Source organism: Mus caroli, unplaced genomic scaffold, assembly GCF_978045245.1.
Source record: "Mus caroli unplaced genomic scaffold, Mus_caroli_1 scaffold_18, whole genome shotgun sequence".
NCBI classification, from domain to species: Eukaryota; Metazoa; Chordata; class Mammalia; order Rodentia; family Muridae; genus Mus; species Mus caroli.
This window is the reverse complement of record NW_028227273.1, coordinates 80,014,000-80,031,162: the sequence shown is the minus strand read 5'-3', so window position 1 is coordinate 80,031,162 and position 17,163 is coordinate 80,014,000. Positions and strand designations below refer to the sequence as shown.

The 17,163-nt window shown below is 47.7% G+C and overlaps 1 protein-coding gene across 1 annotated transcript in view; it reads left to right on the top strand.

Annotated features, from left to right (window-relative positions):
* Smoc2 (SPARC related modular calcium binding 2) overlaps positions 1-17,163 on the top strand; it is a 123,011-nt gene that overhangs the window by 92,374 nt on the left and 13,474 nt on the right. Inside the window, exon 9 of the mRNA XM_021186294.2 lies at positions 3,306-3,388. Within this exon, the coding sequence (XP_021041953.1) occupies positions 3,306-3,388 (83 nt within the window). The remainder of the gene's footprint in view (positions 1-3,305; positions 3,389-17,163) is intronic.

Below are 17,163 nucleotides of genomic sequence, written 5' to 3'. Positions count from 1 at the left end.
TGCTTCTCTTGTGGCCTTGAGTCAAAAATCACACACCCAGTGCTGTCCATCCTTGCAAAGCTGCCCTTCCCTCTGGATCAGCCAGGAGGTCGACATGGCAGATCTTGCAGGCTCTCCAGCCCCCTGGGTAAAGATTGACATTCTGACCATATTTTGTATGGCCTTGCACAAAGTTAGGGCACACCTGCAGGGCCCTGCTGCCAGGCCTGGTGGCCCCAAAGCAGGAGGAGTGGCAGGTTTCTACCTGGCTGCTGTCCAGTCGTGGCAGGGGCTTGGAGAAGGCTATTGGATTCCTCCTGTCGGCTGACTGCCAGTTGCTCCATTAGTGGCGGAACAGACTTCCCTTTCACCTTTGTGAGGGCTTGCTTGGGCTTCGTGCACCTGCCTGGTGCTGCAGTCTGGCCCCATTTGCCTCGAGACAGCCTCCGCTCTGACACCAGCACTCTGCTGCACAGTGGCCGTGTGCATGTGGCTATGTGGGCGTGAAATTGCACTTCTCCATGGCGGCAAGCCTGGTATCTGATGGGCAGCCACAGCCAGGCAATGTTCTTTTTTTCCCCTCCTTTTGTGAAGTAAGCACTGTTGAGAGAACAAAGGCTTTTGCAGCCAAATTCACTTTGGTAAGCCCACAAGTTCCGCTCCAGGTTACTGTTTCTGCACCGGCTAGCCTTTCTCCACGCTCTCTCAAATGTGCAGAACACAGTTACTTAAATGTGCTCTTTAAATTTCAGCACCACTGAAGACTCAAGATAGCTCAGCCCCAAGCTAGAGCAGAGATCAAATGAGTTGGCATGGGTCGGTGGACGGCCTGGCTCTCCGACCGTGTGGACCACACGAACACTGGAAATAAGGCTCAGCTCTCTGACACTGAAGGACAGTCCATGACTCCCATATCATGGGATGGCTGGTTTGGAGTTCTACACCATCAGTTAAGAGCAGAGACACATACCTCTCTGTAGGTTATAGGTCACGGCAGCATCGATGACAGTTCTACCTTACCCCTAACCCTCAGGCAATGCCTGGAAACTGGAGTGAAGCTCTGCGACACCCAGGGTATTTATTTTCTCTAGCTTTAGCATCACTCAGGAATAGTGGTTAACGACCCCTGAGGCAGCTGAGGCCATTCACTATTGTCTTCAGCTGAATTTTGACTCTTGTGTAGTCCTGGGCAGCAGAAGCCACCTGAGTAAGGGTCCCTCCACCACACTGACACTGCCCTATGACTGTGAATGTTCCATACTGCCTGGCACTGAGTCTCTGTTCTCAAAGAATAGATGCCAGTGGCTTTGGGGAAGGATGTGGTAGTTTGGCTGTTTGTGGGGTGCATCGGGGACTCTAATTTGAAAGCAGTGTTTCAGAAAGATGTGACGTTTGTGGAAAGAGGGCATTGATATCTATGGTGACAAAGCTGTATTGCAAGTCATTCATCATCATCATCTTATTATTATTATTACATCTCATAGCACATCATATATTGTGTGTTTTTGTGAGATAAGTTCCCATGCAACCAAGGCTAGCCTCAAACCCACTCTATAGGCAAAGGTACATTGAACTCGCTTTTAAAAAATTAGTGTGTGTGTGTGTGTGTGTGTGTGTGTGTGTGTGTGTGTGTGTGAGTAAGGGAGAGAGAGCGAGCGAGTGTACATCTGGGCACATACATGTCACATCATGTATGTGGAGCTCAGAAGGCAGCTTTCTGGAGTCAGTTTTCTCCTCCCACGGTGGATTTTGGTGATTGAATGTGGGTTGTTATATTTCTGTGACAAGAGCTTTTATGCTTAACCATGACATCCCTGCCTAGACTTCCTGTCCTGTCTCTACTTCCTGAGTTCGGGGACTACAGGCATACTACCATGCCTAGTTTCTGAAGATTTTAAGGAATGTCTCATTATGAGAAATTCCATTTTCTCTCATTTTCTATAGTAGGAAATCAGTGAGGTAAAATGAAGCCAAATAAATGTGCCCTTACAGCCCTTCCTGTGGAAAGGGAGGTGGTCAGGGAGAAGAGAGGAGGATCCTGTAGAATTTTGCCATTTCCTGACTAAAAATTTGCAGTCCTAAGACCTTGAACATTCCATTCATACGTACTCCTATCACCTCCAACCTAGCTTTCTCCTTTCTTAGCCAGTGCTCCCTCAGTCTACATAGTGCTCCATGAGGGAGCACCTCCTGACCATCTCCTGCTGTGTATGCAGCACCCCAGTCCCTAAGAAAGAGTCTCCAAGGTGGGGTCAATAAATGAGACTTGGAAAAAGGGGATTATAATTGTGGGGAACAGACTCAGTCAGTGTTGAAGTCTGGCATCTGCTGGTAGCTGGAAGGGAAGGATGGCTCATGGGACACACCTTCCATTAGATTGTACAAGTCAGAAAGATAGGTTGTTACACCCATGGGGGGACAAGACCCTACCTCTCTGGGATGGGCTCTCTTGCCCTCCACACCTGATCCTTGCTGAGGCAACCTGTTCCTTGAGCTCACAGTGAGAGGGCAAATGTCCAGAAGGGGGAAGTCAGTGGTCTCTGGTACAGGACTCCATGTCACCTTGGCACTCACACGGGCCTGGGGCTAGTGCAGCTTCAAGGAGCTGCTGAGCAGCATCAGAGACACATCTGGGCTTGAACCAGAAACATTCAGGAAGCAAGTACCTCCAGGCAGAAGGCATGGGCAGGTCTTCTGAGGCATGCACCAACACTCAGTAAAACCACAGCCCACCCCTTCCTTCCTTTCTTCTTCCTTTTTATTTTCTCTTTAAACATTTGGGCAAATTTCTGTAGCTCCACTAGTTGTATTGAAAAGTCTTTCAATGACATAACTGTGGAGTCCAAGTCTCTTTCTGAGACCTTGGCTCCTTCCTGAAGGTAGCCAAGTGGCAAATCCTTGCCCCATTTCATGCCCACGCGCCTCACTCCCACTCATTTGCAAACTCCCTGAGAGACATTGGAGCAGGACATTTGCTATTCATAAAAACATAAAGTAGAAAATGGAGGGCAGGGTGTGCGTGTTTAGAAACCACCAGACAAGACTCTCTTAACCAGATTAAAGAGGCAAGCCTTGGTCTGATGACTGTGGATAGAAGTTGATCTAGGAGTGTTTGCTCAAGCCACCAAGGGGTTAAATCACAGAGCTGTGATACAACAGTAGAGCTTATGAAACATTCTGGGGCCGTGTGTGTGTGTGTGTGTGTGTGTGTGTGTGTGTGTGTGTGAGTGTGTGTGTGTGAGTGTGTGTACACCTTGTTAGATGTGAGAAACTGAAGACAACTCCAATTCCGACTCTCAACCCCACTCTTATCACCCTGCTCCTAGGTATGAGCAACCTAAGTGTGACAACACAGCCCGAGCTCATCCAGCAAAGGCCCGGGACCTGTACAAGAACAGGCCACTGCAGGGTGAGTACAGCATCCCTGGGGGTCAGGCAGCTTGGTGACCACTCAGGACCACACATAATGTGGGATGGGTGAAAAGTCTGGTAGACCCTGTGCCTTATGCCTCCACTAAGAGCCTGAATTCCAGCAGACATGGGAACCCATGTAAGAGGCAGGTAAGATACACAGTGACCTCAGAGATAACTCAGATTTGGCAATGTGGAAATGACACCAGGACATGACCAGACATGTATGGGAAGAGGGAAAAATTGTCCCTAAAGCAAGCCCCCACACCACCCCCCAAAAAAACCCTCCTGGGAGTTTCTGCAGGCCTTCACTCAGTGGAGGATGGGAACCCTGACAGGACTCTTCCTTGAACTTGCCTTTGAAGCTGGCTGTTGACTTTAATAAACACAAGTCCATCTGTATACCAAGTGAACGTAACTGCCAGGACTGCTTGAGATAAAACAGAGTAGATTTAAACTTACAATTAATCACAGTGTTGTGCTGGAAGATGCTTCTCTGCTGTTTGCTTTCTCAAAAAGCATACAAGTGTCTGCCTGTGACTGAGGACCAAGGGCCTTCACTACACTGACGTCACAGGTGAACTCGGTGCCGTAAGGACCATGCATGGAAGAAGCTCTCTGCTTTCTTCTGTCTGGTTGTTGTACTTGAAGTGTCTGCAGACCACAAATCCCCCACCAGAGTCTCCAGGCTCTGACAGCCTACGCTGTAAAGACCTCTATGCCTGGCAAGGTTGGTCTGGTCTCTTCTTCTGGTCAGGAGAAAGTCCTCCTGTAGCAATTCTCTGCATTCCCTTCATAGTTTGGACTGTATTGATTACACAGGTAACTTGAAAATGAAAAATATTTGTATAAACAGGAGAGGACAGCACACCCTCATTTCCTTATGGCCTGATGGCACCATCTGTATGCACATGCTCGCTGCAGAGCAACAGCTGGCCTAGCCCTGCTGTGGGGAACCAGCCACACTTTCCTCCCAGCGGGGTTAGCAGTAGCCCACCTCCTGCTCTGATGATCTTGACTAAGGCTTTCTGCTGGTTCCCAATTTCATAGGTTTCAGGAACCTGCAGGTGATGTCATCTTAAGGACATCATTCCTCTCTGTGGATAGCTTCTTGCTCCCTGCCTCCTGGATCAGGGACTGAGACAGAGAGTATACGGTTCAGGGCGAATCTGGCATAGACACCCTGCCTGGGACCTTAGCATATGGATGCTGTGGTCTTAGAGACCTCTCAGCTGGCCCAGAGGCTCTCTGGCCTAAAGACTACTTTCCCACAAGTATCTAAATCAAATTTGCTTATGTAGACTCTGCTGGCCTTCAACTCCCTATGTAGCAGAGGATAGCCTTGAATTTCTGATACTCTTGCTTCTTCCCCACAAGGATTAGATTATAGCCTCTGCCGGCATGTTGACTGAAATCAGGCTTTTTGTATCAGTAAACAATATGGTTTCTTAAAAGCAATTTGCTTGCTGGATTTGATGAGGCCTTATCATATTCTATAGAATGTCACAATGTTCTCTGCTCCCGATGCCTACCATGAAGAACCCAAGACTTAGTATCATTAATACGATGCCCTCTGACTTCTAAGTTCTGTGGCTCTGGCTCTCCCCCTCTATGAACAGCACACGTTACTGTCCAGTGAAGCTCCCATTTGCTTCTCTCATGGTGGGATTTCATACTGTAGGTGGCTACTGTTCTTGATTCAAAGACTGGGGTTGTAAGAAATTTGGTGAGAACCAGTGGCCATCACTGTGGAGAACCTGACATGATATCACTGTTTGGCCTGTCTGAAGGTCAGAAGAAGTTACTCAGAAGAGCCAACACTCAGCATATAGAAGAGGTCCCATGTAGAGTCAAGGCAGCCACTGCACTTTGCTGACACAAGGGGGAAGGACCACGAGGCCTTACCATCCCTCTGCCTGAGCCCTGGAGAAGTCAGCTCATCTGCAGTCCCAAAAATGTTTGGGAGAGTACGGCTCACACCCACATAATAGCTTTCATTAGTTGGAACATTATCCTTATTAGGAGAGAAATCCAGGAAAGTCCTAAATTAACTCCAGGATGCAGGATCCCCTTTGTGAGGAGGAGAAATGTATTTCCACAATAACCCAGCAGCCAGCCACCTGGCAGGTGAAGCGTCATGTGACAGAGGCTGAGGGGTGAGTTTCCTTCTGTGCAGACGTGCGTTCCTTTCTGCATTGCTTTCTTCCAGCTCGGCAACCTTCAACTCCCATGTCAAGCTGGGAAGACAGCTTCCTCTCCTTGCCTCTTTTGTAGCTCATGCCCGCTGACAGCAAGAGGTAACTTGGTCTTTGGAGTCTAGCATCAGGCTGTATGTGGAAGAGAGGGGGTTCCTCAAAGTTCTCTCATGCCAGGGGCTTCTCTCTGGTTGCCTTATAGTGGCTTTGAGAAAAGTAAACAAAACCAGGTTAAGAAAAACATAAAATAGTCGCAGAGCCATCTTTTCCCCTTAGGCAAACCTCTCTTCTTTTGCTCCTAATTAAAGTACCGTATGCTGAGCGGCCAGGGAGATAGATGAGCGATCAGTAACAGGCACTGCTCTCGATCAGGACCAGTTTTGGTTCCCGGCACTCACATATGTGCTCCACACTGTTATTCAAGCTCCAAGGTCATCTGATGTTCCTGCATCCATGTGCCCATGGCCACACACAAACATAATTAAATGGAAGTTTTAAAAGCCCATGGGTGGTTTGAACAATGTACCCCAATGTGCCCCATTATTCCACCTGCACTGGTCTTCCTCTCCTCAGACTCTCTTGTGACTAACGAGCTATTTGTGAGGAATTCAGTGGGATCTTTATTAGAAATGTGTTCTCTTCTTCCTTTAGGACTTACCTTCCAGGCACCCTCTCTGCCTCTCCATCAGTATGCACCTGTCTGGTGTACACCTCTGTATCCAGGGCTTGAGATACCAGGTGAAGATGTGGACCTACTCTTTCTTGCCCCTTTCCTGTACCTCACAGGTTCCCTTGGGTGAGACCCAGCCCTCTTGCTCCTTTCCATGAGTGCAGAGGCCACCAGATACGACAGACCAAGGAATCTCGAGACTCTTTCTCTTGCCATCCTTTGGGGACCCAGTATTGAGAAACATTTGTTGATTTCAATTGGCATCAATCTCTTTCTTTTTTAATTTTTAATTTTTGTTTTTATTGAGATAGGTCCCATGAAGCCTACACTGGCTTCTCGTAACTCGCTGCATAGTTGAGGGTGACCTTTGAACTCCTAATCCTCCAGCCTCTACCTCCTGAGTGCTAGAGTTACAAACACATGCTGCACTGAGGACTGGACCCGGGGGTCTGGTGCATGTTAGGCAAGCATTCTCCCAACTGAGCCACGTGCCTTGCCTGTGGCATAAGGCTTTAAACGAATAAACATTTCCAGGGTGGGAATGGTAACTGATCCTGGCAGTTCACTGCCTTCTTTATACCTCTGCTCTCATTACCCAGTGAAAGGAGGAAGAAATTCAGGAGTGTGTTCTCTACTTGGCAGCCCACAGCAATCGCAGGCGTAATTATAACCCTCGACTCAAACCATCAAGCCGCCTTCTATCTTTTTCGAGCAATATTTTAGCACGATCGTAAATTGCTTCAAAATTAATTATGACTTTCTGAGGCAGCAGAAAACGATCCTCACCTCGCCCTAGGCACAGCTTAGCTTGCTTTCCGAAGGTAATTAGACCCTAAGCTATGCATTCTTGCCAGGTATTGCATGACACATGGAGAGGTTGGTGTTTACCTTTCTTGCCAAGCGGATGGGCAGACAGCAGACAGCACTTTCCACAGCCAGGGGATTCCCTGACTGCGAGACATGGCAATGCTTCTCTTTTAGAAACTAAACGTCAACTTTCATGCTTTCTCCTGTCAGATAAAGTGCTGAATTCAGACATGAGTCAGCTGAGAACATGGTGGCTTTATGCTTGTGTATTTATTATTCATTTAAAATTTTTGAGACAGGGTCTCATATAGCCTATGCTGACCTTGAACTTGTTATATCATGTTGAACCCCGGACCCTCCTGCTTCACTTCTGAGTTCTGGTTTTACAGACATGTGCTTTCTCACCTCTTTTCTGTGATGCTGGAGAAGCCAAGCCAAGGCCTCTTGCATGCTCTATTAACTGAGCTATATGGTCCTAGCTCATACTGTGTTTAGACACAATTCTCTAAACTTGAACATACGGGTAAAGCTATGTGTGTCCCTCTGTGCATACAGAAACTTGTTCCTGCCATCTGCTTCCCTAGCCCCCAAACACACACACACACACACACACACACACACACACACACACACACACAGAGGGTATCTATCCTGTGCCATCCTCCTTCTACCAGGCAGGTAGGGAGAGGGTTGGTACCAGTTCTGTGGTGGTTCCTAGTGAAAAAGAATCTGAGAGGCTTATCAGCCTTACCCATAGACCTCATTTTTATGAGCAGCAGGGCCAGCCTCACCTTAGGGACTGAACACATGTCAGCACCCTGTGCTTTAATGGGCCTTCTCAATTTACTGTTCTATGCTCACCACTATGAACATCATCCTGAAGATAATAGCCTTGTGTGGATAGCTCTACACGGGGCCAACTAAGCAGCTAGCTGTGATTAGAGGTAACATGGCAGTGACTCACCTGTATGTCATCCGAAAACCAATGCCCTGATGTTTAGAAAGCTTTGGTGAACTGGGAAAATCAGCTAGCAAAGGGGCTGGGAGGATAGGGAAGGCATAAACCATATTAGCTTGGTGGGACACCAGGGAGGTCAGGAGGACCACGAGGGACAGGTACATCTTAGCATCCTTCCTATTCAGTGAGCATAGTTCATGCAGAAGGCCCAGCCCGGAGCATTGTAGAGAGCTGGAGGCAGCAGCAGAATTCAAACACGCTTCCCATCACATGGATGCCCATCCAGGAGTGCTGAGGTGCACTGACAGCGAAGAGTGTTTACAGATGGTCAGATTTCAGAAAACATCTATAAATATTCCAAAGATCTGAGGGCTTCTATTTGACTTCTTGTTTCCCAATATTTTAATATAATGAATACCTCATTCACAAGAACACCCATGGATTTGCTGAGTAGCTCAGGGCCAGGGTTAAATGACACATGAACTGACAGGAGGGACATTCAACAGAGAGCTCTAGGAGTCCTGGCTCTGGGCCGACTCTTGGAGGCAGTGCTCCATCGGCCATAGCTGTTTAGAACTGTGTGTGTGTAGCTTTGGTTGGGCACGTTCATCACTAGTTATGTGATAAGCTACTTGACCGCGACGTACGGAGGGTAGTGTTTACAAAGAAATGAGACAGAATGAAGTTTAAGTCACTCTCAGTCACCAAAGAAGCCCCACCAGACAAGTTAACAGCGTAAGCAGCCATCCAGAGACGGCTTCAAAAACATACGAGGACTTGCTGTCCTCAGGCAACACCAAATATGTTTAATTGTTGCTAAACAATCCCCATTCTATTACAAATATTTCCTCCCTCGCTATTAAAGCCATTTATCTAAAATAACCTTGTTGGAAGAAATAAATGTCCTGCTTGCTGTCCCCTGACCTTAGCTCACTTTATCCATTTAGGCTTTGCCCAGGACTAATCTGATTTTCTTTTTAAGACTCCTCAATAGCCAAGTTGAAAGCTCCTCATAATACTTCCATTCAACGGACCTGCCTTTCTTTTCACTCCTACTAAATCATTTTCTGTGATCTGAAATCGTTTCACCCCCAGTACCCACCCTGTGTTCTGAATCAAGAGCTGGTCAGGATGTTACCCCTCTTTGGCAATGTGAGTTGTTCCTTTTCAACAGTGTGTGTGTTTGTGTGAGTGTGAGTGTGTGTGTGTGTGTGTGTGTGTGTGTGTGTGTGCGCGCGCGCGTGTGTGTGTGTGTGTGTGTGTGTGTGAGAGAGAGAGAGACAGAGACAGAGACAGAGAGACAGAGACAGAGACAGAGACAGACAGACAGACATAATTAGAAAGACTGAGAGACTGGGAGAACAAACGAAGACTGGTGTTTGTTACATCTCTGTTGACACCTGAGTACCTGAGTAGGCTTGGGTAGAATTCTGGGAAGCTATTGTCCAGATTCATTAGAAGAATATCTCAGCTGATCCCCAACCATGCCGAGTCAGGCCCCTCAGGGGGAAGGCACAGGCATTGGGAGGTTGGCAGTCCTCTGCTAGAGAACGTCCATGGGTGGAGACAGCCGCACCAGTTCCCTGAGGTGATCCAGGCAGGCCTCTGGGGTTACAGCTATAGCAGGCAGGGTTATGAAAAGACCCTGCTGGAAGCAAAAACTGGATTATATTCTTTTGATAACTTTCTTCAGGCCAAGACCTCAGTGCCCACCTATATAGACCAGTGACAGGCGTACGGGACGCTCCTGGGTAGCCAAAAATGGAAGGAAGCATGGTTTATAATGAACAAATAGCAGGGCCTGGAAATTTCTAGATTGTTTTCCTTGAACAAGATTTAATATTTCATCCTAGTTCTCTTTTGGCTTGTCAAACTGAGGGCAGGCAGTCTCCGTGACATGGAGTCTCTGTCTGACAAAAGGGTGATATGGCTGCCCCTTATGTGCTAATTGACTTTCAGAAATTCCTGGAATGATTGAGGACGCTGCTGCTGGCGGGCGGCACTGCTGGTCTATCTTTTCCCGTGGGTTCTTCCTATCTAATCGGTTTCTTGAGCCTGTGGGATCCCCTTGTCCCCAGACAACAGTTGATGCTTTCCTCAGTCCCCACTTGGCTGTCTTGTCATCAGGGTCTCATGAAGTCAAAGAGGTGCTCAAAGCTTGAAGACCTTGTGATATCTGTCATATCAGGACACCTCTGGGGCACACTGCCATGCTCAGCAGAGAGGCTCGCTGTCACTTCACACCATCTTGTTAGATAGTAACTACCTCTCACCTTCCCTGGAGCGAAGCAGGCAACTTGCTCATTCAATGTAACGGTGGGAATTTTATCTCTGCAGTTTTTCTAATGGAGAATTCTTTCTGGAGTAATGAGAGGAATAAAGCAGACACCCGGATACAGACATACCCACAGCGCTACCGCTGCCCATTGCTCTGGTCTGGCCATGAGATGTATGTTGCCATACTTTTAATTCTTGAGACATATACTCTTTTTGCACAGACTGGCTTCCCAGAACTTGCCACCCCAGCATCCTCTCTGCATGGCATCTGGGAGGCCATATAGCTTCTAAGTTAGTAGAAGTAGGCAGTTGTTTTGTGCCTAGAGAATCAGCAAGGAGCTGGGCTACAGCCCATCAACCCCTGCCCTTCCCTGGTGACACCCATACCTACCCCTCTACAGCTCACAAAGGGAGAAGAGGACACTTAAGAGTCTGTAAAATCTAGTTTTTCCGTCCAACTATTTAATTCCCAGAAATAACAACCCTGAGACTAATTATTAATGAATATCTAGGCTATAAGCTTTGGCTTGTTCTCCAACTAGCTTGTAAGTCATTTTTCTGTTTATTCTAACCTGAGTTTAGCTGCCAGCTGGTTTACATCTGTCTCCACTGCACTGTGGCATAAATCTCCCCTGCCTCCAATTATTTCCCAGAATTCTCTCTGGATGTCCCACCTCCTATTTCCTGCCTCAGCTCATTGGCCATACGCTTTTTTATTGGCAGGTGATGCTTATAAGAGATTGTCTTTTCTATCAGAGCTGGTGCCTATAGCTGCAGGTGGGACAATTTCTGGGAAGCACTCGTGTGTTCTTCAGCGAAGACAGTGTTTCCTCCACCTTTGAGGTCGTGGCTGTAGGCGTGGCAAAGTCTAGGCATGAGGTGGAGCTTCCTGGAAGCCACTATTGGCCTGTGTGCTCCGAGGCCTTCTCGGAAGCACCCAGTAGGACCAGTTTCAGGTTCTCACCACTGTTTTCACACAAGCTCTCATGCTTGGAGTGACCTTTTAACTACCAAAGGGAGAGTCTATGGGGAGTCTTAAGCAGACAGAAGTCACACCTAGTGCTCAGACACACTTTAAAGGCATTGTGGAGCATGGTCGTGTAGACCTGGAGGCAGGGGAGCTCTGCCGGCTGCACAGTGTTCTGAATCAGCTCCTAGGCAGCTGAGGAGCTGACTGGGAATCCAGAGAATTCCTAGCTTATATCATGCTTGTGTTCTGCAGGGCTTGTGGGGAACAGGGACAGCAGGGTTAGCTTGAGGTGCTGTGACCCAACAGAGCTACATGCACTGAAAGTTGGGTCCAGCCACATATTGTTGCCCTCAGGAGTCTGAGTTTTTTGCCTTGGTGTTGGCCTTTGGTAATTTTATTTTTCCGTCTTCACTCTTTACATATTAAAGGCAAATAGTGCATCCTTCAGCTTGGTAGCAAATTCCCAGTTGACCTGTCGTGAGGTTTTGTGCAGTGTCTTAAGAGTCCCAGTTTTCTTAGAAGCAGTCAGTAACTGGGTCCAGAACCCACACAAGCAGCGTATACATGTTTCTACTGCCTGGAACCCAAGCAGGCAGTGTATGCATGTCCCCACCACCTGGGTCCTATGCAGGCCACTCACGCCTACCTCCTCCACCAGACTGCATATCCTCACCTTACAGATATACACCTAATCTCTTGCTCACCCCTCCATTAAGAGGCCCAGAGCTAACAAACAGATTGTGGGTTGTCAGACACTTGCTTAATGGAGTGATTGTCCAGGCCATCTGGCTGGTTGTATGGCCCAACACAACTACATGCACTGCATGCTTCTCAGGGGACGTGAAGTGATGAGGGAGGCCTGCGACCAGCTGCACTGGTTGTACTTTATGTCCGGTCTTTAAAGAGCAAGAACAGACATGGCACTGAGAAAGTTCAGCCATGCTGTCCCTAAGCCCGTCAGTCCCCGTGTGTAGGTCTGTCTTGTTGTATATGATGATTTGTGGCCAACAAAGGTCAAAAAAGAGGGCTACTGGGCACTCATCCTGAAACTACGTTATCACTACTGGATTCCTGTTGTCAGAGCAACCCGGACTCTCAACATTCTTCAGGACTGTTATATGAGCTCACCAGGCCCCTGGGCTGTAGGCCAGCATCTGCATTAGGACTTTAAGCTGCATATGAAGGCATCTGGTAGTACCTGCCTGATGTACTTCTTAGTCTGGAATATGCTTATAAAAATACAGCCCCCTGACTGACCAGTTCCTGTGTGTTCCAGTGGACTCTGTAAGTACCTGAACTGCGTGATCTTGCCCAACACTTCTGCAAGGGAGAGCCTAGGGTCCTAGTCAGATGCTGAGCATGTGAGTTTGAGACACATGGGTTCTCATGGGCTCGTATCAGGGAATCCTAAGAGGAGAACCTTGCTTGTCGGGCTCTCCCTGAAGAAATATAGTTACAGGAATGTGTGTGAGGAGATGGCCCTAATTTCAAGACAGCCTAGCACATAATCTAGGTGACAGTGGGCTGGGGAGTTATGGGCATGTGCCAACCACGTAACCCTCTGCCCATGGTGGGGAATTGCAAGCTGGTCTCCAGTTGAGCTGAGGTCTGAACCCCGGTGGTGATAATTCACCTTCATGAATGGTAGGCGTTCCCTCATGCTCCTAGAATTCTGGCTCCTGCCTAAGTTACCGCCCCCCATAGCCCCCACAAGAGAAGCATGACTAGAAGTCACATAGGCAATGGCTCAAGCTTCTGATCTTCAGGCTAAACTCCTCCCCAGTTACCTAGCAACAGTAAAGACCATAAAAAGGGCTGTTCAGCCCCTGCTTGCTCTCTTACCTCTTATGATCTTACTTGTCTCTTGCTTTTTACCCCTCACTCTTACCCCCTTTCTCTTTGTCTTCTCTCCTCTCTTCTCTCTCTTCTCCTCTCCTCTCTCCCTCTTACTCTTTCTCTCTAGCCTTTCTCCTCTCTCTCTCTCTCTCTCTGTCTCTCTCTCTCTCTTCCTTCTCTCTTTCTCCCTGCATTTCTATAGTAAATCTCTTAAACTATAGAGAGTCTCCGCTTATCAAGATCCACTGCCCTTATCCCTCTCTCCTATAATCCCAGGGGCTTTAGCAAGGTAGCTCCAGGGCTCCCCAGGTAGGGCTGCGCCTTGGCCACCCCCTGAAGAGTGGGATAGAGGAATGCCCACCCAGAGATGAGTGGAAGGTAGTTAGCAGCCCTCCCACGCCTGACTGACCAGAGTATAGGTGGAACTCTGGCGGGGTGTGGGCCTTTTCCCTTCCCCCTCTTCCCCAGGGCCCCCTATTTTAGTTCCCACAGTCCATGACTGTACCGGGCCCAAGCTTGGCTCAGGCCTGTGACTTTAGCATCTGTCTTGTCTGCCCACCCACTGAAGTGACCTATTTATTCACACTGGGGCGGGAGTCACTCCTCACACACAGTTTTTGCTTCATAGTACACAGGGAGTCTGCTCCTTGTGCCCTGTCAGGAAGGGTGTTTTGTAACCTGCATGTTCAGTCACAGTGACTACCATTTATTTCCTCCTGCCATAGCTGCTGCCATCAAATAGGACTCTACCTTTTGCATATTAGCACAGCTTGTCTTCCGCCTCAACTCTCCATCCTCATTTTCTTTTCATGCTGACTTCTTCCCTACACATTTTACCATGATAGCATGTGCACCCTTTGCTGAGAAGTTTGACATTTTCCCACACAGGCCCTTGCTGTAGGGTGCCATGCAGTCCTGTGGGCCTGGGATTCTGGAGCCTTAGTTGAGGCTCTCACTGAAGTTTAAAGCAGCAGAGACAGAGAACACTGGGGCACTGTGCAGACACACAGAAGGAGAGCAGCTTTCACCAGAGCCAGCATGCTGCTCTCATGACTGGGATGCAGAGGACCAGGGCCCACTCTGACAAGAAAGCAATGAGCATACAGAGCCCAGAGATGCCAAGACTGATTGGTGTGATCCAAGCCAGGCACAGAACCAGACCAAGGACGTCCCTTGCACAAAGTGTATCAGGTCTCTGCTTCTCACAGCCTGCCGTTCTTGTCCAGGTCCCACCACCCGTGGATAGCCTCCTGAGACAGGGTGTAAAGCAGACAGGAAGCACATGTGCCAGGGCGCTGCATGCTGTGCCACCTCTGAACTGAGGAAACAGGATTCCTAGTGGTGATGTAAGCATTATTGAAGGGAAAACATGGCTTCCAGTTTCCCCATCCAGTGGCTGCCTCCCAAGTAAAACTCTAGGGGTATAGAAAATCCTTCAGGTTATTAACTTAACCTATAAATATGTATAAGCACGAGGTGACAACATTCCATTCAGAATGGAACTGGATTCCTGTTCCCTAACGCCCTGGGTTTATGACAGTGTAGGTGAAGGAGTCTGGAGCAAGGCCAGGGAAAGACTGTGGGAGATAATCGTCTCAGCTCTGACAAACAAGCTGGGGATGGAATCCAGAGAGAGCCTGTTTGCAAATGCAAAGCCAGCAGCATTTAGCCAGTATAAGTTGTTCCTTCATTTGTACCATAGCCCCTTCCTACATCCCAACTTCAGACTGGCTTGTTTAGCAAGGTTTCTATAGGGTTAAGAGAGACAAATAGAGGCTTCCATAAAAACTTTGGAGTACTCCGCCCTTTCTAGCACCCCTCAGATCTTCCATTGACACCTCACCTGGCCTCCCACCAGCATTGGCACCCATTCAGTGTGTCTTATGCCTGATGACCAGGTAGGGGTATGTTATCCCATCTCTGAGGATAAAGCCAGAAAAGATCCAGGACAGAGGGTGAGGAGATGCTGGCCTTGTCTTTTGAAAAACTCTTCTTCCTTCTTGAACATAATCTTGGCTGCTCTGCTTGAAGAGTACCACCCTGGGTGGCAGGCATGGGTGTTCTCACCTTGGTGCCCACTGTGTATGGGCACCTAGTGCTTGTCTGTCCATTTTCCTGGCCACCAGTATGTGGTTACGCCACCAGTATATGGTTACTTCACCAAGGTTCATCTGTCATCTTGACTTCATGTTTTCTGACCTTGTCTCACTGTCTCTGCTGTCTGCTTTTGATTCTTCCTGAACACAAATAATATAAGATGGGCCAGGTCTCCTGGAGCAGCCCAAATCTTACTCTTTGGTGAATGGCCGTCTACTGTATGAGTTTCCACACAAGTCATCAGAGGGTTGGGGCTGTCCCAGTACATTGACTTTGTAAACTCACAGCTCCAAAGATTAAATTAAATAGGACAGTTGTCACCTGAGAAATTCCAGTTTGTCTGAGATTATGACATATAGACCATCTGGTATCTTTCCATAGGAAGGGATCCCTGCAGTCAAATAGCACTTTTTACGTTAACAATACTCTCCTTGCTGCAACCCAAGGGTCATCAAGAAATGAGTTAGATTGTTTTGACTTTTATTGAGCAGATACACCACTTATGGAGCAGTTGAGTCTGAGAGCAGATTAGCAGGCACTAGGCCACTGGCTTTTAAGGTGGGATTCTGAGTCTCAGTCCATGGTCCAACTTTCCCTGATGCCATGGAAGTGATATCACGTGTAAGAAGCTAACTTGTCCCTCTGTGCCTCTAATGTTCCCTTCCTAAGCCCTCTCATTCAGTCACCTGACTACATAATCCCCTGTGAGAATGCCAGCTTCTACTCTGAAAAGAAGCCCCGAGTTCTCTAGGGCAGTATCTGGATGAACTAGGGGAAGACTGCAGAGTCTTGTTCATCTGCAGTGAGGATGCTACATGCATGGCTTCTCTTGCCAAGACGTTAGGTGTATGACATTAGGCTATTCTATTTCCTGTTGGTGCTACCTTAATATTCCAGTAATCATAATGATTGGGATCATAAATTTTAAAACTTTGGCTATCCAACCTCTTGAGAAAGAAATCATCTTTGTACTCTTTCTCAGTTTGGTTGCCAGGTAATTAATGTCCGTCTTCACTGATATCATCATGAAGTGTTGTGCAAAGGGGAAGGCTGAAGACGGAATCTTACAGCTTTTCCTGGCATGGCTCTACTAGACTGTCATTGATCCAAGGTTTTGGTTTTTTGTTTTTGTTTTTGTTTTTGTTTTTTTCCTTTTCTCAATGCTCCTGACCCAGATGCAAGATAGTTAAGTCTGCGACTGAGTGGGTGGCTCTGCTACACCTCATTGTCCCACCTGATTCTCCTGAGTCCCAAGTGCAGAAGTTTCCTCTGTCCCCTACTGTCCTTGAGGAGCCTCTTGAAACCCAGCAGCTTGTCCTGTTGAGACAAGAGCAGTGCATCTTTCTGTGCTTTCTGTGAGTGTGGGTGAGAAACCACACAAGTCCAATGTGCATGAAGTCCAAAGGACAATAGGTCCTTCTTCTTGAGGACAATAGGTTATAGTGACTCAGCAACTTTTGTCATTGGCTAGCTTGCCTTCTCCTGCCACTGGGAACTCAATCAGATCAGCCACCTCTAGAGAACTCTAGAAAAATATGTTGTGTCTTCTTTTTTATAATCTTGGAGATGAATCCTGAGCTCTCAAGAGTCTCAGGACTAAGAGCCAGGGGAACCCCATGTAAAGTTCTGGTATGTAGTCTATGTACAGCATTTTAGTAAGTGCCTCCCCTATGCCATGAATCCCAGAGCTGTCAGGAGACAATACTTTGGCCTTCATGCACATACAATATGAATCACAGTATGTACAATAGAAAGACAAGTGTGACCAACTCAGTCATTTGAGAGTACCGAGACAATGTTGATAACAGAAACTATGACATTTGAGTACTGGTCATAGAAACAGAACAGGAAGTGGGGTCCCATGAGAAGCACAGAGGTCAAGGTGGGAGCCAGCATGTGAGCTGTTTAGTGGAGCCTCTTTCTTAGACTCTACGTCATCCCCTGGGTTAGAGCCAGGACTTCA